At 40.3% G+C, this 22,787-nt stretch overlaps 1 protein-coding gene across 4 annotated transcripts in view; it reads right to left on the reverse strand.

Annotated features, from left to right (window-relative positions):
• Nucleotides 1-2,434: 2,434 nt before the first annotated feature.
• The window catches only part of enpp2 (ectonucleotide pyrophosphatase/phosphodiesterase 2), a 52,974-nt gene continuing 32,621 nt past the window's right edge, over nt 2,435-22,787 (reverse strand). For 2 of the 4 annotated variants that reach the window (XM_012964658.3, XM_012964657.3), the window contains exons 8-27: nt 22,301-22,420; nt 21,608-21,663; nt 20,973-21,038; nt 20,440-20,512; nt 20,142-20,250; nt 18,563-18,685; nt 15,840-15,871; nt 15,474-15,601; nt 14,506-14,590; nt 14,086-14,173; nt 13,263-13,435; nt 13,006-13,054; nt 11,621-11,677; nt 11,227-11,370; nt 8,092-8,228; nt 6,578-6,713; nt 5,693-5,770; nt 4,996-5,128; nt 4,271-4,424; nt 2,435-3,043 (exon numbers count right to left, since the gene is read on the reverse strand). In XM_012964658.3, coding sequence (XP_012820112.1) covers nt 2,873-3,043; nt 4,271-4,424; nt 4,996-5,128; nt 5,693-5,770; nt 6,578-6,713; nt 8,092-8,228; nt 11,227-11,370; nt 11,621-11,677; nt 13,006-13,054; nt 13,263-13,435; nt 14,086-14,173; nt 14,506-14,590; nt 15,474-15,601; nt 15,840-15,871; nt 18,563-18,685; nt 20,142-20,250; nt 20,440-20,512; nt 20,973-21,038; nt 21,608-21,663; nt 22,301-22,420 — 2,112 coding nt within the window. In that variant the 3' untranslated portion in view covers nt 2,435-2,872. 4 annotated transcript variants of the gene reach the window in all.

The following is a 22,787-nucleotide window of genomic DNA, read 5'->3' on the forward strand; positions in this document are numbered from 1 at the left end:
ATATTTTTTAAACGCTCGTTTATCTTAATATGTAAGTTAGGATTTGGCATCTGTTGGACACGCAAACTGATATTTTGTGCAGATTCAGTAATTGTACAAAGACAGAGGGGCCTTGTTTTGGGTGGGCCCCTAGGAAATCTGTATATTTCTGCTTTCTTGCAAGGATGGTGATATTTTGTTTCACTTATAGTATTTTACTGCACTTACTCTCCCAGTCTGCCTCCCAAGTGGGCTTGTACAGTGATGTAGGTCTGGCCTGATATACGTGCGCTTACTGAGCCCCTAAACATAACAAGTAGTGCGGTTAGAAGGAAAATAATACTCAGGGCTTGTAATCCCTGTGTAAGAGGCAAAGAGTTGTACAGTCCTGCCACAAGCTTTTCAGGTTCCACTCATTAACCCCTTTATAATCCCTTGTGGGCCTAATATAAACACTCGATTTTAAACAAACAAGTTTCCCTTCAAGTGCTCTTTCTCTGTTTTAGCCATTATCATTGATATGAATGAGTCCCTAACTGTACTTTGATTTTCTACACTTGGCAGACATTACAAACATGTAATAAAACACAGGCCAACCAAGTTACTAGGGAGTCTCTAGGGCACCTCGCTTCATTGAGCCCTCCAGTGATTGACCTAGGTTCCTCCAGCACCATAGAGCTCCTCTAGCCGAATGAGCACTATGGGGCCCTATTAGAATGGAACATTTGGGTGCCCATTATCTTATCAAACTCTTGTAAAAATTTTTTTTTTTTTTTTATTTGCTCCAGTAACGGTAAAACTTGTAGAGTAATACACATTGTAACCACTTGATGCCACTCTATTTGTACTGAAGCTGTGGGGAAACACTGGGTGTGAGAATGAAGAGTCAGGATGAGGGGAATAAGACTAAATAGTTGGGTTGAACAGAAAATACCTACTTTTAATCCAATGGCCTGTATGCTCCTGCTACAAACTGTCAGCCCTACAGTGATATTGCCCTTTTGTTCCTTACTAACCCTTATTAGGGATTCTTTGGTGGGACCCCCCACCCTTCAGTACTTAGGGAAGATAAACTTTTTTATTTACATTGTCATTTGGAGTCCTTACTGGCCCACTATATTCCTAGGCCCTGAGGGTAGGATCGGGCAGACAGGACACTGGGACAGGATCCCCATTGGCGCTCCCCTGCTGATCATGCCTAACATAAGTATAGTTGGAACCCTCATGGGAGGGGAGTTTGTTGATCTGGGACAACATGGCTGCTGACTTTTGTTGGACCCACACAAATACCAGGGTTGGAATAGGGGATATGGGAGTGTTTGTGTAAAAATAAACTCCTAAACTCCTTAGCGCTGCCCAACCAGTGGCTTAAAAAGCAACATGTTGCTCCCCAACCCCTTGGCTGTTGCTCCCAGTGGCCTTAAAGCAGGTGCTTATTTTTGAATTCCTGACTTTTGGCCAAGTTTTGGAGGCATAAAAACCAGATGTACTGCCAACCAGAGCCTCCTGTAGGTTGCCCATCCACATAGGGTCTACTAAATAACCAACCACAGCCCTTATTTGGCACCCCCAGGAACTGTTTTATGTTTATGTTGCTCCCCAACTCTTTTTACATTTGAATGTGGCTCACAGGTAAAAAAAAAGATTAGGGATCCCTGTCCTAGATAATGACTTCACTAGTCTGCTTGTAAGGTTAGTTTCATATCCTGTAAGTGCTCAGGGCCTAGGGGTGCCCCACCATCAAATCCAGCCCTGCAGTCAGTGCTGTAGAATTTATACTCTACAACAGGCCAGCTGTTTAAAGGGATATCACTAGGGCTGTATTTAGGTCCTCCTGGGCCACCCTAGGACCCAGACCTATATGCGCCCCTCGGGTTGTGGAAGTGACATCATGCGTACGTGTCACTTCAGCACTCTCACATCCCCCTATTGCAACCCTGTCGCTTCAACAGGAAGTGACATCACTTCACTGCCTACATTCACTCCACTGCTGGATTTCAATAGATTTGATTGGTGGGGGGCTGGAGAGGTTTTTTTTTTTTTAAATAAATTATATAGGCACCAGAGTGCCACCCCCACCCCCCCCAAAGGCACAGGCCTTCGGGTGCCTATATATATATAAATACACCCCTGGATACCATTTTGGTTTTTTTTTACAGTTTGGCCTTTGCCACTGTTAGTAGCAATACTGGGAATCTAGAAGTCTGGATAATGAATGGAAGAAATGAGACGGTTCCAAATAAAACCAAAAACAAATTCTTAGGGGGTAGGAGCTGAACATTGGCAATGTTTTAATGATTTGTACAAACATGGAAATGGACAATAGAAAGAGTCATCTCTGGCCTTTAATGACATTTCTGCACCATACCATGACAGTGTTCTCCATACGTAGGATATATTTACAGTGTTTCCAGTTGGGGGCGGGGGGAGCGATGCACAGTCAACAGAGACAACATTAAAAATGAATCGGTGTGGTTTATTATGCATGACATTGCAATATTCCATACAGCATAAATACACTTGGACGTACACTTTCCAGTTAATATATGTTCAGTACTTCATTATACAATAAAATGCCTACAAAGATATCAGCGATGCACAAGAAAACACAAACTTCCCAGTGCAGGTAGAAATTCTGCAGCCCCATGAATAAGCCTACGCCGGCTGCAGGGTAAAAACCGTTCCTAAAAAATAAAACAGACATCTAAATAACATTAGAGAAACAAACATGTGCTAAACATTGACAATTAGGTACAGGATTAAAATACTAATATATTTAAGTGTCCTGGTTTAAAAATTAATAAATACAAAAACAAAACGAAAAAAAAAAAATTCCGATATAAAAAATGTACACCACTCGAGAGAAGATCCCAACAAGATTATTTCTCCAGCGTTAAATCTCGCTCTCGTACGTATGCAGATATGTCTTTAGAGAAAGGATTTCTGTGTAGCTGCGGTTGGTCTTTCGGTAGAAGTCCAAGCCCGTAAGGAGCTCAATGTCACGGATGCGTGCGGTGTGCATCTTCAGGAGATCTTCTACCCACTTGGCCTCCTCCTCTGAACTCTATGGGGGGAAAAAGACAGACCCAAAGGTTAATTTTGAATTCTCCTTGGTCTAGGCCAATGAGACATGTACCAAGAAATTACACAAGAATTCTAGATGCCATTATACAGTTGTAAAGGTCTCCATCCACGTCGAGATTCGCTCGCTCGTTTCTGCCCCTACATGGGCCGATAAGCTGCCGAATCGGTCCAAGGGACCGATATTAGCAGCTGCTATCAGCCTGTGTATGGGGACCTTAAGAGACAGCCACATTTGCAATGCTAAAGGTCCCCATACGCGGGCCGATTGTGTCCCTTGGACCGATTCGGCAGCTTCTGTCCACCTGTCAGACATGGATTGGTCATAAAGCAACTGTGCAAAAATGCCAAGCAGGGCGCCGTCCATAAAAAATTAAGGGGAGTGGCAGGTTCCATATTAAATGTGGTCAACCTACTTATCACTCTCAGTGCAATTTCTCATTTAGATTTGCAATACTGATCTTGGATAAAAATGAACAGCAATGAAGACTGCGCTTTATTATATGCCGGGGGCCAAACACAAAATACAAGAAAGTTGCCATGCAGTGCTCTGCGGGGAGGTTACAGGGGCAATGACATCGGGTGCTGATAAACATGAGAGAGGGGTGAATAGTGGAATAAAGAGGAGAGATAAGAGAGAAACATTCTGTGCGTAGGATGTCTCTGGTTAATCAGTTGCAAGGTATGTAATAATATATTAGCAACCATAGGTAATGTAATGTATCTTGATCTGCTGTATTACTAAGAAGAGTTGTGATTCTGCCAATGAGAAATGTTCTGATTCTCCTCGGCCAGAGACCTACAGGTACCAGCCAGAATGAAGGAAACATAGATAAAGTGCCTTAGTGCAAAGCAAGTCAACAATGTTGAATATCATTAAGATCACTGAAGTTGAACATGCTCATCAAACTTGCTTTGAATTAGTTTGGTGTTGGTGATTTTGGAACGGACATCATGGTCAAGTAATACGAACTTTACAGTCTGCCCCTATTTAATAATTATTTTTGCTCGGATCTGAGTGCCAAATCTGATTTCTGCAAAATTGACAAATATTAGTACATAAGCTAAGGTCCTTCTGCCAAAAGTTTATTCCTCACCAAACTGTGGCAGAGCTTCCGCACAACTAATTGGACAAACAGGGACCAGTATACAAGTGATAGACCTTAGCTTATACATAGCTCCCTATTGGTAGGAAAAGAATCAGACTTACATTGCAGCTTTCATCATTATCAGGCCGGTGCGGAATGACAAAGGAAACGACTGACAAGCGCCCGTCACAGTTGTCAACCGCTTGGTTAAAATCCATGCAGCTGGTTATAATGCAGTAGTAATGAGTTGGGACTGGAATGGAGCCGTCCACGAACCTGTGATGAGAAAACAAGACCTAAATATAAAAGCCACATTTTAAGATTTTTGTTCTTTTCAACATTCACAAGACGTGTGTTGAAAAAGATATGGGGAAAAGTCTATATTAGCGAACTAACCCAACCCATAAGAACATACATAAATCTGCTTTCAACATACTTAACTGTACCTAAATGATTAAAAAAAAAAACTTTAATGATTGGTTGCTATGGGATACTGGGGTTACTAGATATTATACTAGATAATCATGACACAATCATCCAGTTTGCTAAGGCACCATGATAGTAAGCGCGCCACCAATTATTTTTATGTGAGGTACTGGGTCTCCACCATGTAAAATATCATCTGCACAGAATGGAAAGTAAAGTCAGCCCTGTTGTACCTATTAATCACCACTAGGTGTGCTGTAGCAAGTAGAGCATTTCCAAGTTTCAATTCAGAAACTGGTTAGAACAGTTAAACCTATAACATTATTAAAGTTGAATTAAAGGTAAAACTTACCCATCAAAACTTAAAACACACACATTTTTACAGGACAAAGACAAAAACCCCCCAGAAAACAATTCTTACGTCTTCATTTTGTCCATAGTATCGTATACGCCATCGTAGTCGTAGTCAAAGATAGGCCCGCTAATAACATTGACTCCGTTTCTTTCTGTGGCAAAACGTTTCACCAAAACTCTCTGCAGGTAATTCCAGATTTCTGTTTGAAAATAAAAGAACAAGTTCAAATAAAGTCGAGCAATTCCGCCAGTGACATTTCTGAGCACCAATGTCCAAGTGGGTCATAGTTGATCTTGAAGGCTGAACGCTCAAAACAAACATACCTCCCTTGGCACATGTAGGGGCCCATTAACGGTTCTGGGGTCCTGGGGGGCCTTTTTTGGGGGCAATATTTTTCATTTTCTAATTAGTAGAAGTCTGATCCCAACAAACTGCTGATGGGTTGCACTGGGCAATTGCACCTGTGCTATTTAGCGCCTTTGTTCATACATGATCCCTCATTAAGGGAGCTTTCTTAAGTTTTAGTTTGAGTTAAGTTTTAGTATGTTAAAGAATGGCTAGTTCTAAGCAATTTTCAATTGGTCTTAATTTTTTTTTATCATTTTTTTAATTACTTGCTTTCCTTTTCTAACTCCAGCTCTCAAAAGGGGGTCACTGACCCTGGCAGTCAACATACTATTGCTCTTTGAGGATACAATTTCATTGTTATTGTTACTTTTTATCGCTTATCTTTCTATTCAGACCCACTTCGAGCAGTACTTACTTTTAAATGCAGGGTATATGGGAATGACGTTCGTAATGAGGAAAGCATCATATTTTGATTCCGCAGAGGAGCTTAATTCTAAAGAAAGAAAATACATATAATGAAAATCGAAGAGGGACAAAATTGGCAATAACAAACAAGAGACATAGAATACTTTGGAGTTATTCAGTCACTTAAAGCCCAGTTCTAGGATAATATGTATCAGCCATCTTGCCCTCTGCCTGTGATCTGTAGCTACTGAGTTTGTCACTCACTTTGCTGTCTGTCTGGGCAGGCTACATCTGTAGTAACTCATTCTGTGTGCCCCTATCTATTTGTATAGGGTAGATCTATGGATACTCACTTTGCATTATAAACAGAGTATTGTAAACAAATTCTGTATGTATCCCTCACCTTGTCCTCGGTTTCTGCAGGAACATCTGTGCTCTCTGGTTATTTGCCATTAATCTAGCCCTCTTTATACACAGTACGGATGATCCAAGAGATGTTTCTTCTACACAAGGCAGTGGGGGCAGCAGTTTATTCCGTGCTTGTGAGCCCACTGAACTCTATTGCACAACCCCCCACCCCAGAAATGTCCCAGCTACAAACTGTAATTCTAAATGTCTAAATATTTATAAATCCTGCTCTATTGATGGGAAGTTAACAACTTGAATTAAAAATAGAAGATATCTTGTGAATATTACTCAATTTGTGTTTTTAACTACTCCTCAGGCAGCCTTTTGCAGAGAACCTCAGATAAAACTCAAGGGCAAACTGCGCTGTTCTGGCTGAGACCAGCAAAAATGACCCCACCAAGAAAGGAAAACAGGGCAAATTTCCATTTATGTTATTGTGAAATTCTACATTCAAGCGGGGGTTTGTTTTATAAAAAAATTCACTTACGAGGTGGGAAGAGAAACCCGTAGGACATCTGTTTGTCAGCTTTGTAGGCCGAGCAGCTCTGGCTGTTTCCCGCAGAGATGCGTGGGTCAAGTCGCACACAGTTAGATAAGTGCTCAGGAATACCAGATACATCAGCCTGCGTTGGAGCACAATAAGTTTCAGGTTACTCTCAGATATAATGCAGTAACTTGTTTGAAATGATAAAATGTAGATATGAGAATGGGGAATGACTTATCATTGGCACACAGATAACCCTGTCTGTTGGGCTAAAGTTACACATTTTTCACAAGTGCAGACCCCCTTCCCCAATGGCCTTTGGTTGCTTCCATTGACCGTCATGGTCACCACCTTCCTTATGAGCATCCCATAGTCCTTCTATTATGTTATAATCTACTGACAAGAGGCCAGAAGTAGGCATCACCTAGCAACCCAAGGGCACAATATGACATTTTAGGGCCATGGCCACATAATGGGAGCTGTGATGGGAACTTTTCAAAGTTGAGAAAAGAGTTATTTTTTCCATGGCCAGAACTAGGGGTAGGCAGAAGAGGCACCAGCCTTAGGTGTAGCAATGGGGGGCGCTAGGCAGGTACTTCTGCTTACCCCTAGTCTGCAGTCTTAAAGGGATACTGATTTTTATAGGGTACTTTTTATTTCTAAATTACTCTGTTTATATAACAAATAATTCCCTCTACCATTTAAACTTTTATTCTTGAACCAACAAATGTATTTATAGCTGTAATACTGGTGTGTAGGCAATCTCAGTGCATTGTGCCTGAGTCTGAGCTTTCAGAAGGAGCCAGCGCTACACATTAGAACTGCTTTCAGCTAACCTATTGTTTCTCCTACTCCCATGTAACTGGAGGAGTCCCAAGCCGGACTTGGAATTCTTACTTTGAGTTCTTTTCTTTTCTACTGGGAGCTGCTATCTTACTACTTTTTCTACTTATTACTTTTAGAAAACTAAAGGTACAAGGTGCCTCCTGAGGAGGGATGCCGCAACCTCCAACACTGTAGTCCAACACTGAATTTGTTAATTTGTTAACACATTTGGGCTCCAAGGAAAGCCTTTTTTTTTTACCTAGCACTCACAGACTTTTGATGTTTCCCTGATAAGGCCATCTTAAGCTAGGCATCATTGGGCTTATCCAATTATTTGGCCCTCTGGGCAACAATTGCATCATGGTAGGTACCTATGCAGGCCCGTCGGGAGGAGGACCGCATCACATATCATGATTTCGAACCCTGGTCAGTAAATATCTGAGCAATTTTCGTCCAGATATTTATTGCACAGGCTGCTGGGGAGGGTTAATACAGGGGCAGTACAAGCCAGTGGTTTGGAATGATCAACTACCACAATACAAAATGCAGTTTTTTGCATCAGTCACATAAAAAGCAGTGACTAGCATAGAATAGTGCGTGCTATATGCAGATAAGGTAAATAAAACCCATGCATGAAGAATATACAAATTAATCACATATCACTGCCTTCAATATCAGTACAACATACCTACCTGCTTGGATATAGTGTACGATGTCCATAGGGGCATCATTAATGACTCGCTGTAACCACTCTCAAAGTCACTGTGATGCAAAACACTGTACTTGGTTTTATACAACACTGCTGGTCTGCCATACAGGATGTTCTTATCTGCAAAGAGAGGGTTAAACAAACATGGCTGAACATTATTTGTCACGCTGAAAAGTTACTGTAGTTAAAGCCCACGCAAACACCAGCACTTACAGATCACAGTACTTCAGGGGACATGTCCTATAATAACCAGCGTAGCAACAACCAGAGGCCATTAGCTTCACATTATGACATGCACCAATGTGAGAATGCACCGATGGCTCTTTCGCTTGGAGAGAGTGAGTTCCACTGTACAAATAATTTATCCAAGCCATTACAGGGATGCAAGGGATTAAGACCTATTTTACAGATTTTGGGGCTCATTTACCAACAGAGGTTTTAAATCAGACCAGTGTAGTTACCAAAAGCAACCAGTCAGCAATTAGTTTTAATCAGTCTACCTCAAGATAGAAAATAAAAGCATGAATGATTGGTTGATATGGGTAACCACTCTTCAATTTAGCACCTGTGTTAGTAAATCGCCCCTTCCACATAGACGTCTTTTAACATTATTCCCTTCCAAAGTTAAGAGTAGAAGAAAGTCACTGCTATGCACAAGTTTGAAACAGGGCTGGCAGTGATGAGAGTGGGGGGCCCAACAGATGCCCAAGGTATTTGCTATCTTGCTGTTGACTGGCTAGAAGCAGGCGTGACCCAGATCCCTCAGTATCTGAATGGAGGGCACATAGGCAGCTATTGTGTCCAGGGACAGGGTGATCTGTAAGTGCTGTAAGTTCTCGTTAACTCATAGCAATTTGTATGATATAAAAAAGGTTCTTCATCTGCTGACCAATGATTTCCAACCTGTGCCTCTCCTGTTTAGGCTGCTAAAGGATTCTAGGAGCCGTAGTACAGCAGCTGGAGGGCTACAGTTGGACAACACCTTGCTTATGATAAACATTTGGAGAGATGTGAATTAACCCCAAACTGTGGGAATGTAAAGTAAATAAGCCCTAGCCAGGTTTAGAACCAGAGCACGGTCACCGAGGCATATTTACTGAGGTGCATTTGACATGAAGCATCTGTGCGCCTCATCTGCTGCTGCCACTGCTCTGCTTGCAACTCCATCTCCCTACATGTTTATCTATCAAAGGAACAGAATAAATCAACTTTTACAAACACAGGGGCCAAATTATTACCAAACAATTATATCCAGCTTGAAAAAAAAATCCCATTTCCTCTCACAAATCAAATATCACCTTATACTGACTTTTTTTTTAAAAAAATGTCAGTAACGCATTCCCTTATTTTTTGGTTCTGAACAATGCTGATCCCTTGCAGCCCCGGCTAATCACACAAGCCCTGGCACACAGATCCTTCCATGTTGTAGAAAACTATGTAGAACTTGTAGGCTATATTGTGGTTTGCAGTCAGAATAATGGATGAACCAAGTATTTATTATTTAGACACTCAATGATATTTAGAAAAAATGAATGATAGGAGGAAGGTGGCACAAAGAGATCTACACTTTAGTTGGCCGTATCTGCCTAACTATTCCATCATACCTTTCTTCATCCAGATGATGTATGTATAATGCATGCTGTTAAAGGAAGCCCTGCCCTAAGCTGGAGCCAGAAGATAGCGTTGGGAACTGGGGTTGTGTTTGTCTTTAACAGCAAAAACAAAACCTATTGAACTGATTTGAAGCATAGCTAGTGCTGACCTTGTTAAAGCTCATAAGTAACAATGCAAGAAGGCTTATTTAACACGGGACCACAGATCATGTCCTTTCAAAAACCAGGGCTTACAAATGTAGGTACTAGCAACAAGATGGCTACTGTTGTCTCGGTATGATGGGAGGCTTTCATGCAGGATTCCCGTTTGATGAGAAACGCAGGCTGAAAAGAAGCATTACCCAAGCGACAGTAGAAGAAAGATGTCTACTGCTGGTCTTTTGGCTACTACTTTGGCATCAAATGTATGGTTGTCTTGTGTTTGGTGTACACAGTTAGGTTCATGATGTAAACCCATATACCATATGATAAACACTTAAAGGAATACTGTCATGGGAAAACAATGTTTTTTTCAAAACCCATCAGTTAACAGAGCTTCTCCAGCAGAATTCTGCATTGGAATGTGTTTTTCAACACTATTGTGAAATTTCACATGGGGCTAGCCATATTCTTCATTTCCCAGGGTGCCACATCCATGTGACCTGTGCTCTGATAAACTTCGTCACACTTTACTGCTGCGCTGCAAGGTGGATTGATACCCCCCCCTCACCACCAGCAGCCGATCAGCAGAACAATGGAAAGGGAGCAAGATAGCAGCTCCCAGTAGGTATCAGAATAGCACTCAATAGTAAGAAATCCAAGTCCAGCTTGGGACTCCTCCAGTTACATGGGAGTAGGAGAAACAACAGGTTAGCCGAAAGCAGTTCTAATGTGTAGCGCTGGCTCCTTCTGAAAGCTCAGACTCAGGCACAATACACTGAGATTGCGCCTACACACCGATATTACAGCTAAAAATACATTTGTTGGTTCAAGATAAAATGTTAAATGGCAGAGGGAATTATTTGCTATTTAAAAAGTGTCATTTAGAAATAAAAAGTACCCCATAAAAATCATGACAGTATCCCTTTAAGACAAACAGTAGAATTATCATTAGCACTGATGATAACTTTTATGAACGCTAATCATCCCTAGACGTTTTGTTGGTCAAATAAGCTCAAGATCCTCAACTAGTCAACCAATGTGTATTTGCAGAACAACAACAAAATAAATACAGTCCTGGAAGCCACCACCGCCATCCTCAACCCTATGTCTTTGTACCAATTATAAACCAAATTGAAAATTTTCTTTATCTACTATTTAGTTTTGTGGCATACCATCATTGGCCCTGTAGCTGTTGAGACCTTCAGATCCCGGTATCATCCACCCATTAAAGTTTCCAACAGCTGGTCAAATGCCAGTCAGATGGATACTCGTGGTTTTACTTATAAATAAACACGTGCAAGCAGTCACTTGAGATTGCATGAAGAGCTGGGCAGCCAATAGAATGAGGGGTTTCAGAGGCTCACCCGCTCTGCTTGTGAATGTATCATGCTGATCTGCTCCTGGGGCCTTCTCTTGCTGTTTTTCACATGAGGAGGTGGTTACGGCTCCCTCTTCTGAACTTTCACATAACCTTTCTAACATCTCATCCTCAACTCCAGAGCTCCTTCCTTTGGTGGGTCAGCCATCGAAGAGAAAGAGATGGTAAAAACCAATCAGGACATTCTGTTATTAGACCGTAACGTTGCAAGCTCATGTAAACACAGCAATGGCAGCACTGAAAGGCTTAACCCATGGATGCAGCACAGGCAGCTATACATTCACAAGGCAGAGCCGTGAAGCCAAAGCAACCACACAGAAACAGAGATTTTGGAGTGACGCTGAAAATCCAGGATCCTTTTAGAAAATCAGTTCACAAACCTGTGTTTCTTGAAGTCAACTCCTTAATTTCATTGCTCAGCTCTTCTACTGCTACATCTGTCAACACAAACAGACACAAACATTACTGCATAACAAGGCCTTTTGGGAACCTCATCTTTTAAGGGGACATTTATTAAACCTAGTAACTGACTTTAATTAGTGTCTAGATTCTGGCATTCACACTGCAATCTGGTGGTTAAAGGCACTGTTATTAGGAAGAGAATAATGGTTTCAATGCCAAATTGGTGGAGAAAAACAAAGGTGTTAACAAAACAAGCCATTCTTTTCTTCTTCTGGTTCCTATGGGTTTATGGCAACCATAAAGCAGTTAACATACCAGTTTGCAAAAATATCTATGCCACAAAAATGTAAGTTACCGCAAACCTACATGCTTGTTATAATCATATTTTTGCTCAAACGGTAACATGTGCAGTTATTAAATGAGAAATGGCTTCCATTAAAGGTCTACGAAGACATGGAATGATGCAAAGATTAAATCTGTGGATTCCTTCCAATGGCTGATTACTGGTCAAATTTGCAAACCCACTATACATTATGTAGACCCAAGACTCAAAATAGTTCATCTGTGTATTCAATCACTGACAAGCTACAAAGATAGTGGTCACTCTTGTTTTGTATCCACTTGGCCCAAACCTAATCACTTGGCAACCTTGCTCAGTGATCAGTGCAATATAGCCAATTATTTCGTACAGTATCTATGAACATGCCCACAGCAGGTCAGGATCAGGACTAGACACAATATTACCTCTGGTCTATTACTCCTTCAAGAACATAAATGAATATAAATCTGCTTGAAACATTCTGACTGCAAACCACAATGTCCTTATAAAAGGAAAAGTTAATGTTTCACTGATTGTTATGATATAACAGATAACCCTTTTAACATTCAAAACCTTAGCCAATTATCTTTATTGTATAATGAATTAAGGGAATGTAGAGCAGGAGCCCACACAGTGAAGGTAAAGTAGAGACTGACTGAATCTATCCATTCCATGGAAAGGCTATAGTGCATAAGGCCTAAGGCGGGTTGGCTACTCTTCGCTCTGCTGGTTGAGTAGATGCTGGAAATTACATATATGTGCTATAAACTGGACTGAAAAGAGTTTCCTTTGGGTGCTTTAAAGGCGAGTGTAACCAAAGGGTCCTCACCATCAATCAGCTGCTTGTGGATTCACATCAGGAAATCAGTCAGTATGGCCTCACAAGGTGAATGAGGTTGCAACAATTTACTATGCAGCTAAATACATTCGTCATGAAGACATTATACTAGGTATCTCCATATTGGGATTTTCCAGCTGTGGCAATGTCACCATAAGCAAAGCACCCAAAAGCAAGAGGGATATATACATATGCATCATCCTTACCATCAGTTCCTTTTAGGTAAAGACGCTTATTCAGCTCCTCTGCTTTATTCTTCATAAAAAAGACAAAACAAAAATATATATATAACTATGACAGAAGCTTATTTTGATGAACATTTTTACAGAAACCTAATATTTGTATATAATGTGTAAGGATGTCCAGCCTGAAGTTCTATGGCTGTAGCTAAACCCCATAATACTCTCATAACTAAGCACTCCTTGCTAAAGGGCTAAGGGTTGGTACAAATAACAGTTTTTACCTTGTCGTCACAAGAGCACCCCAGTTCTTCATTCACGGTGGAAGGAGATGTTACTATAGGCAGCGGTTTGGAAATCTCGTCAGGAAGTGCAGGTTTATAAGAGGCAACTCGTAAGAGATGGTTCAGACTTCCGTGGGTTCCATTATTGGGGGCAGGCTTTAATCCGAGAAGATCTGAACAGGAATAATAAGAGAAGGATTGCAACTGTTTCAAATTAAGTGGAACAACTTCCCAAAATGCAGCCTGATAGAAACTAATCTGTATCATTCTTTTTCTTATAGCTTTCAAGAGATTTCAAATTTGCTTAGTGAGAAACCTCAGCCTAAAGGAGAACTAAAGCTTAACAAGAAATAGGCTAGAAATGCGGTACATTATGTTTTGGGTTTCTGTACCAGCCTAGGTGACTGCAGCCCTTTAGCAGGGAAAGTCTGTGACCCTAAATATGCCCCCAGTAGCCCCCCATCTTCTTTTCTGCTGATTCACTGCACATTCTCTGTGCTGCTGCCACTTACTGAGCGTAGGGACCCACTCACAATATACTGTATATCTATATGCACACATACAATATAATTCAGCTTCTATGAAAGATGTACCTTAGTTTCTGCTAATGTTTTAATGTTTTCCATCAATCCCTAAGCTTATATTCTGAACAACATCCCAGAGCACACTGAGCATGAGCAGTGCCACCGACACACAAAAGATGGCCTAACAAGATGCAAGAAGGGAAGCTCTTGAGGACAACAATGAAGATCTGGATTTTTTACGGTTACAGGGCTGCTAGACCTCTGGGCCTGTATAGAAGATGAGTAGATGGGATACTTACCACACATGACATTATACAGCTCGATATTTTCAAAAGGAGGCACTTTTGTCTTGTATTTAAATGAAGGGCCATGTCCTACAAACACAGTCTGAAATGGCAGATGACAGATAGGAGCAAAATTAAAGGTAAATTATACAGATCTGCATTAATGTGCCAACTATGCTCAGCCCACTTGGCAGTCTACGCCTTGAACATTATAGCTTCATTACACTTATAAATAAACAGAGAACACTGGTACTATATTAACTTATTCAGTCAAGTATCAAATATCTCGACATGCAGTGGTCACGGCTGTAAAGCCTGAAATAGAAGACAACTGATCAACAATGTCTGTTCTGTCAAGCTTCTCTATTAATCTTATTTCCACCAATCCTCCCATATATTCACCCATCCAAAGCCTCCTTGAAAATGGTTCTATACCTGCATACTGTTAATCTTGTTGTCATAGCCGTGGTCTCCCTGGAAAGCACATTTTCCCTGCCTCTTGTACACATCCACTGGCTTCCTGTTTAGGAAAAGGGTAACTGGGTGACTGAAAATCACAAACATCAATAGTGGGGTGGGATAAAAGTATGTAATTACATTTGGTAAGAAGAAAGAAGGGTGTCATACATGCTACCTGAACTACGGCACATACATTTAATAATATGTATCCCTGGAATGTCTTGCATTTGAATTAATTTCATTAGCCCATTGTCTTCTCTATCCACAAAGATGGACAAAAGAGACGTTCAAAATACAGGTATCGGACCCCTTATCCGGCAATAGACTCCATTTTAATCAAATAATTCAGAATTTTAAAACTGATTTCCTTTTTCTCTGTAGTAATTAAACAGTACCTTGTAATTGATCCCAACTAAGATATAATTAGCGCTTATTGGGGGCAGAACAGTCCTATTGGGTTTATTTAATGGTTAAATGATTCCCTTTTCTCTGTAATAATAAAACAGTACCTGTACTTGATCCCAACTAAGATATACATAATCCTTATTGGATGCAAAACAATCGTATTGAGGTTAATTAATATTTTGTTGATTTTTTAGCAGACTTAAGGTATGGAGATCCAAATTCCTTACCCGAAATACCCTTGGTCCCGAGCATTCTGGATAATGGGTCCTATACCTGTACTTATTTGCATCATTCAGTCAGGTGACCTCCAATGACACATTTAACTGGTTTGGGAGATAAAGAGCTTAAAAGGCTTGTCTAGCTATACTTAAGAAGACTACTTATAACTAACATGGGCACAATGCCACCACACTAAAACCTGGCCAATGGCAAAGTAGCCAGTCAAGGGTGACTGTATGGAAAAGCAAGGATCCTAAGCCTGGGGCTTATTCCTGCCTGTGGCCATACAATTACCGCACTGCAATTAGTAATGGGCTTACCTTGCAACATGCCATTTCCGGTCTACCAACAAATGGATATCCTCTATCCTCCTGTTAAAAGCATAGTGCAGTCTCTTGGGAAGGTGCTGCTTCAGGTAAGGCTTAAAGTGCTGATCTGGTTTTTTACACTAGAAAGAGGGATACATATAGAATCATTTTATTTAAAGACGGAGGTATGTCACAGTAACAACAATCTGCCCCAACTAGAGGATTTACATTTAAAATCACATGGGATCAGTGGAGCTAGCCTCCTAAAGGGCAGTGGATGGGGAAGGAAACCTGGAAGACACTGGCAATAGATGGTGCTTGGAGCCAAAAAGACTATGGCATTTCTTTTCTGTGTTACCTGCCAAACTGAATACCTACCGTAAGATTGGCAACAACTGCTTTAGGGTCATCTGGAAGCAAAAGTAGAATTAAATTAGCATTTGGAAAATAAAAGCCAAGAGTTCACCCTACAGCAAAATGCCTTTAATTACAATACAGTGCAGAAGCATGGGCATGACACACCTTGTATGTTAAAGGGATACTACCATCACAAGATTTGTTTGTTTTTTTCATATAAACTAAGGTGTCAAAATTCCACAAAACCCTATCAATAGCTCATATCAATGTTATTTGATTATATGGCAAAATCACCTTTGCCATATAATCACTTTGGATTTTTTTTGACTGCAGATAACTTTATAATCAGTGTAGGTCAAAAAGCATGGCAGAACTGCTGCATTTTAGCAGCAAGGAAGTCCCATGACAGCCATGAATTTGGATGATAGGGTCCCTTTAACCAAAACAAGAGGCTGAATAAGATCAATAACTATATTTCTAAGCATTGACAAGTTTGAGTTTCCAAAGCAAGCAAGCAGCCTTTTTAGTTAGTTACCAATTACAGTCAAGGTCTGACGCTGGAAATGTATTTGAGAAAAGCTCATTGTATGGAGTCAATTAAATGATGCACTCTGTGGGGTCATTTTCCTTGCCTGGGTTTCAGCCCAATGACGTAAGCCCATGTCAAGAATGAGGTCAGTATTATGGAGCTGAATGCTCCCTTTCTGACAATGTATATGGTCTTAAGGGCTTAAATAGAGCCACTTATCACAGTGGTCAGAGTCCACCCACTGTGGTTGCCTTTATTATGACTTAGTTAATGAGCAGGAATGTAAATAAGTAAGTACTGTAACACCCAAGATTGGTCAGATATACCAATCCAGCAGAAGCAATGGTTAGATCATGGCACAATGCAGTTCATACCTGAGCCATCTATATATAAGAGGGCGATAAAGATGGCTGTTCTGAAGATGTAAAGCGTATGTTACCCAGCTTATTTAAACAGAAAGGAGTGGAGCTGGCCACTGCCATTCTGAGCACAACAATATGCACTTCTACATTGGGCTGCATATTTCAAGTAAGTGGGAATCATACATTTCAGTCACATATGGCACCTAGTATAGCCGTAGGTTAAGTTATTAACCCCACTGGGTCCCCATAGTGCGCTTTTTAGCACCCTTAGCCAGCTGATGTTAAGCACAGGCTGCAAATCCCTGGTGTAACCAACTCGAACAAACCAACTTTTTCCCATGTACAATGACCAGGATGTTATATCTGTTCGTACAATGGTAAGTTTCATTTGTAGAAATGGAGAGGTGCTTTTCCAGTGCATGCAGCCGCCATATGTTAAAGTAGCCTCCAAGCCGCGTTCAGTTTTCAATGCACTGAAGGTGCTGATCGCTGATGCATTGAAAACAGAAGTCGTACTTACCAGCATTCAAATTTCTAGTCCAGACATGACAGAACACAGCTTTGTCCCTCCATAGCTCGTTACGCTTTTTCCCAAAAGCCTGAACATCAAATTTGCCTGACATTTTTTTCTTCTCTTTGCTTCCTACCGCTTTAGAGTAACACTGACCTGGAAGAGGAAGTTCTTCTTATGTATCCGCCCCTCCAGGTGCAACTTCTACTGAATGGACAGTGTGTACTGTCATGGGGGGCGGATGGGATGCTATTCCTACCTTTTTTTTTTTTTTTTAACACGTTCAAAATAAACAGAAATCATGCTGAAAATACATTTTGCGTATTCTCTGAATTAAAACAACATTTTTATGACAAAGCAGCAACCTGAGCATTGTTTAGCTTGCACAAACCCCTGTAATTCCATGAGCTAGTTTAAAAACAATGAGCTCAGTATTAGCAAACTCCTTTGTTTTGGTTTACAGATAAGGAGTCGTCCATTATGCACGAGGGGGTTGTGCACTGGTAATCTAATTAGCAACCTGGCAAGAACTAGGGATTTGGAAACATGGAGTAGCTTCAGTTTCTTTATTTGCCCTGTTTAGCTTGAGGAATAACAACAACAATATGTTTTTCTACATTTAGGATAATGCCCCAAGGAGAGATTAGTTGCCAGCAATAAGTTTCTGCTACCATGGTCGACAAATCTCCCTAAAGGCAAACTCTATCCCCTTTTGTGGTTTGCTTGCCGGTACTGTCCCACCAAATACAAGAAGGTTGACCAAGTATGGGGCAGGAAGTGTTGTGAATGATTAACTTTACTTTTTAAAGTAATGTTAAATATGTGCCTATATAAGGGATAATAATTCACGATGATAATGAAAATCACAAAAATGAAAATAGTTCCAAGACTAAGATTTTGGCACAAAGAGACAAAATATGTAAGATACATTTATTTGATGGATGAACTGGAAAAACCATGTACTTAAGCTTCATTAATACTTGCAAGTTAGGATGGAGCATTGGCCTTAAATAAAATAAAGTTTACTAGGTAGGAATAGGTAGGACTCCAACGCTATCTGGAGGACAACTATTTGATCTACAGCTAGATCTCCCTGCCACCATGATGGCCTTCAGCTGTGGAACAGTGACAGGTATGAAAGCCATGCTCTAAAGTAAGCAGAAAAGTTCAATAAACTTCCACCTTCATCTCACCCTTCATGACACAATGGTCAAATACAGTCCTACAGACAAAGGTCACGCTGTTCATAAATGTTTCACAAGAGTACCCTTCGAGTATGGACGAGCCAGTGGAGGGGCTTAACATGGTAGAAATGCTATGTAACAAAGACTCCCCCACTTACGTTTAGTTGCAGTGTTTCTAGATCTCATGCGTCCAAGAGATCCGGGCAGCAAAGCAAAATCATCCACGTTGCTTAGGTATGAGTTCAGGAACTCTGTTCTCTCGCAGGTGGCTTCCTCCATACCTGTGGGGAAAGGGGTACCATAAAACCTTTATTTTATTAATATTAAATATATTGTTTTAAAAAAAAAGCCAGTAAACGTCAGCTCTCTTTGCCAGTGTAGGAGCAAATTGTCTTAAATGGAACCCCAGTACGCATTCACGTTCTTAAAGTGATATCATTATAATGACTAGGGGACGCACAGAATCAAGGCTTTGGATCACACTACAAATCCAGAACATCAGCTGAAATAAACAAGGACAGTTTGTTCTCATGTTTGTCGGCCTTAAAAAACAGAAAACAAATCACTTCAAACCAAGGGTGGTTAAAGCGGATTCTGTAACCAAAGCAAGCCCTGCATTAATCAAAGCTTCACATCTTGGACATACAGTTTTATAATTAAAGAACCAATATGTAATCAAAAGAGATGGGCCAAGAGAGGAGGAAACTGGAAGCTGTTCATTACCCCAGCTGGAGATCTTAAGATCCAGCTGGAAGCCAAGGATTTCATCCACGGAACATGAAGCTACCGAGTTCATTTATTTTTAGCTAAGAAATCATGTTGATCAGATAAAAACTGTTGCAATTGCAAAGTCACATTATTCTGCAATAAAATTTCTACTACTTTGTGTGCTTACAAAAACAGGCACATTCTTAAAATGATATTTTATGTTTTTACAAGAACTAAGGATGCTTTTTGATTTAATTAGTTATCTAGTATCACCTTATTGCTCCAGCTTAATTGTGTCTATATAACTAAACACTGAAACTTTGAGATGAATGGGATCATATTTTTGTCTCCAAGCAAGCAGGAGATTCTCCAGGAGTCACATAAATATCATTATAAAATGTGATTTTCCTGTACCTTTATTATACATATGATTTGATATGGCAAATGCTCCCGATATCGAGAACTGCAGAGCTCATTACATGTACTGTGACCAGGTAAACTGGAAAAGGGGTTTATAACAAATTCTGGTGCACACAGGTGATCGTTCAACCCAAAAAAAACAAGTTGGTTAATGGTGCTGTTAAGGGGAAATCAACCCATTCAAAAAAGGGGAGGAACTGTTAAAGCAGGTATCTGAATATTCTTTCTATGATACAAGCAGAGTCAAATGTGTCCAATATTCAACCAAGACATCACCATCAAAGTGTAGCTAGTCTAAGGCTGCTGTATGAAACCTTTGAGAAGGACTGCCAAACAGGTGCCACTAGGCCAGCCCAGCAGTACGATCCAAATATTGGCCCCCAGACCAGTGATTGGCTCAACCTGATTTGACCTAGCTCATGGGTGGTCAAATCAAGTATATATCCGCTCATACTATGGTGAAGGGGATACAATGTTATCATGAGGCACTCATTTTACTGGACTTTGGCTGGTCTAATGTTGACATTAATCTAACCCAGTACTTTTTAACCTGAAACCTCAAAGCTGTTGGAATGCACAAACAGTCATATCTGTATTTAAATACATTACCATGGTCTCCAACAAAGATGACATTGACACATCGGTGCAGCTTCATTTGTTTTAAGCCATCCATCAACTGGCCCACAATCTTATCATTAACCTTTAGTTGTTCCGTCAGCTACAACAGACAAGACAGTAAGAGTACAATTACTACTACTGTTGAACAGCTAGTAGCATTTTCATTGCCCCAGCAAATACAGGGTTTATTAGTATGCCTCTATGTGCAATATACACACATTTATCCATGCAATTTGTGCCAACGAATATCAATAATCAATCGGGCAAATCAGTGTATAGTAGTACAAACCTCAGGTTGGAAAGGACCATATTTATGTCCCGCCTGATCTGGTTGTTCGGAGTAAAGTGCATAAACATACGGTCTAAAGGGAAATAATGATAAACAACAGAATCCATTAATATAGTCAAAACTGTTAAATATAGTCTTAGTATGAATTAATAATTTCAAAATGAAAAATGCATGCGTAACAATCATAAAACATACAAAGCAGATGTGTGGTTACAGTGCTAACATGGACAATGCTGCACCGGCTTTATGTTGTATCAGTATAACAAATATGGCGGTCCGGTCACCGTATTTGCAAGGTCAGTGCTTATGCCCATGGCAAGACTGACTGTGTGTCAATAGGAGAATCTGATTACTAGCAGCCTGTGGGCAAGCCCTATCATGGAGTTCAACAGAGCATGGCTAGGCCTCACCTTCATGGTCATAATGCTGCTCTGGCCGCTTAAAAAAGACATTTAAGGTACTTTATAAATTCCTCTAGTCATAAAGAAGACCACACACATTAAAAACATCAGATTCCAAACCTCCCAGCATACCTTTCATTGTCTGGTAAGTGCAACCACTGTAAAACAGTAAAAATTCTTCGTTCTTGAGAAATAGCCCTAAAGCCAAAAAAAAGTAATTTTTAGAAGACAAGCTGGGTAAAGCAAAAAAGAATCAATTAGGACCTCTTTTTTAATATAATGCATGTTTACCAATGCTGTAGTCCATAATAACCTCTCACTCATTGGGTTGATAAGACTTGTAGAGTTAATGTAAGAAAACAACACATCTGCTCTATCTAATCTATGTTGCTGGCAAAGAATTTACATCTCTCTATCAAATCTATGTTGCTGGAAAAGAAGTTACAGAGGTTCATAGATTTTGTGTTTCCAGGTTATATTAAGGCCAATGTGAAATGAAGGCCAGCAGGTGAAATATTTAGATGCTAAATTATAATTAATTATGCTATTATGTTGATTTTTAACTGTTTAGTACCTAACTGATTAGGTCTGTGCATTTCTCTACTTAACAATATTAGACCCGTGAGTAATGCTCTTAATGGTTTCCCTCGTTATTCTTTTTAGAAGAAATGAAGAGCAGGAAGTTGCTCCGACAAAAATGGCTTCCTTATGAACAGTAATCACAACAGCATGCCCAATTTGTACCGATATCTCCAAGCACGACTTACACTGGCCAGAAGAATGTCGCTGCCTTCACACCCTGTTTAGAGGCAGTTATCCAAATCTGAAAAATAAAAAATTCTAATGCTAAATCTCTATTGATAAATCCACCAGCATTTACAAGCAGGGCAAGTTTTAACCACATTCTCATTAAAAAAACAACCCAATATCCAAATGTAATGGTGCAGATACAGAGAAGCTACAGAGATGTAACGTGCAGCCCCTATTAAGCTGTCCTGGTTCTGGACATTTAATAAATAAGTCTTCCAGTCTATAAATGTTAAGGATATAGTGCATACAGAATATGAAATATCAGCAATCCCTACACAGACCCTGCCATTTCCTTACCTCCAACTCACTTCCTACATATCCGTGTACAGCAGTGGTTCCCAAACTGTGTGTCTGACCCCCCCAGGGAAGCTTGGAGCAGTGGGTTTAGCTTATAGGCCTGATAGGGTAAGATTTAGGAAGGAAGGAAGCATATTTGATCTCCTAAAAAGCTCAGCTTGATGACAAATGAGGGTGAAAAATTAAGCAACGTCCTAGGATTTCTGGGAACTTTGGCTGAATTTCTGTTTTCATGTATCTGTTAAGCTAAGAAGAATCATACTAATAAAAGGAAGAACCATCAAGCCAATAAATATGTTCTTATGCACCGGCATACACTTACACTTGTTGGGTGTATATAAAGAGTTACTTACTGGCTGTCCTCCCCACCATCTGTGATTAAACTTTTCTCTCGATCGTAGGCTGAAGTTGGCATCAAAAACGGGGTCATACATTGAATTGCCAACAATTCCATGAGATTCAGGGTAAAGTCCCTTTTGTACAAAAAAAAAACAACAACAAAAACTAATATTAACAGAACAGGCAAAAACAAAACCTCCTATCAAGTGGACAAATGGCACAAAGGGCAATATTTGTTTCTCTAAAAGCGTGGTGTTGTGTCAGAATGCCTCAGGTCACCCCACACTGCCCTCAATGACCATCGCCTGAAAGTACCAGTACAGGTTTTTCCCCAGAAACCTTGCACTAACGTGATTTCAGGTGAGAATTCCGTTACAGGCATTCGTACCACTGCTCTCAAGTGGATAATTTCAGTTTTGACACTTCAGTGAAAAGCAGAAATGCCCATGACTGCCCTGTATGGCTTCCTTTAAAGGCAAGATGCCCTAAAACAGGTGCACT

The sequence above is a fragment of the Xenopus tropicalis genome, chromosome 6, assembly GCF_000004195.4.
Source record: "Xenopus tropicalis strain Nigerian chromosome 6, UCB_Xtro_10.0, whole genome shotgun sequence".
NCBI lineage: Eukaryota > Metazoa > Chordata > Amphibia > Anura > Pipidae > Xenopus > Xenopus tropicalis.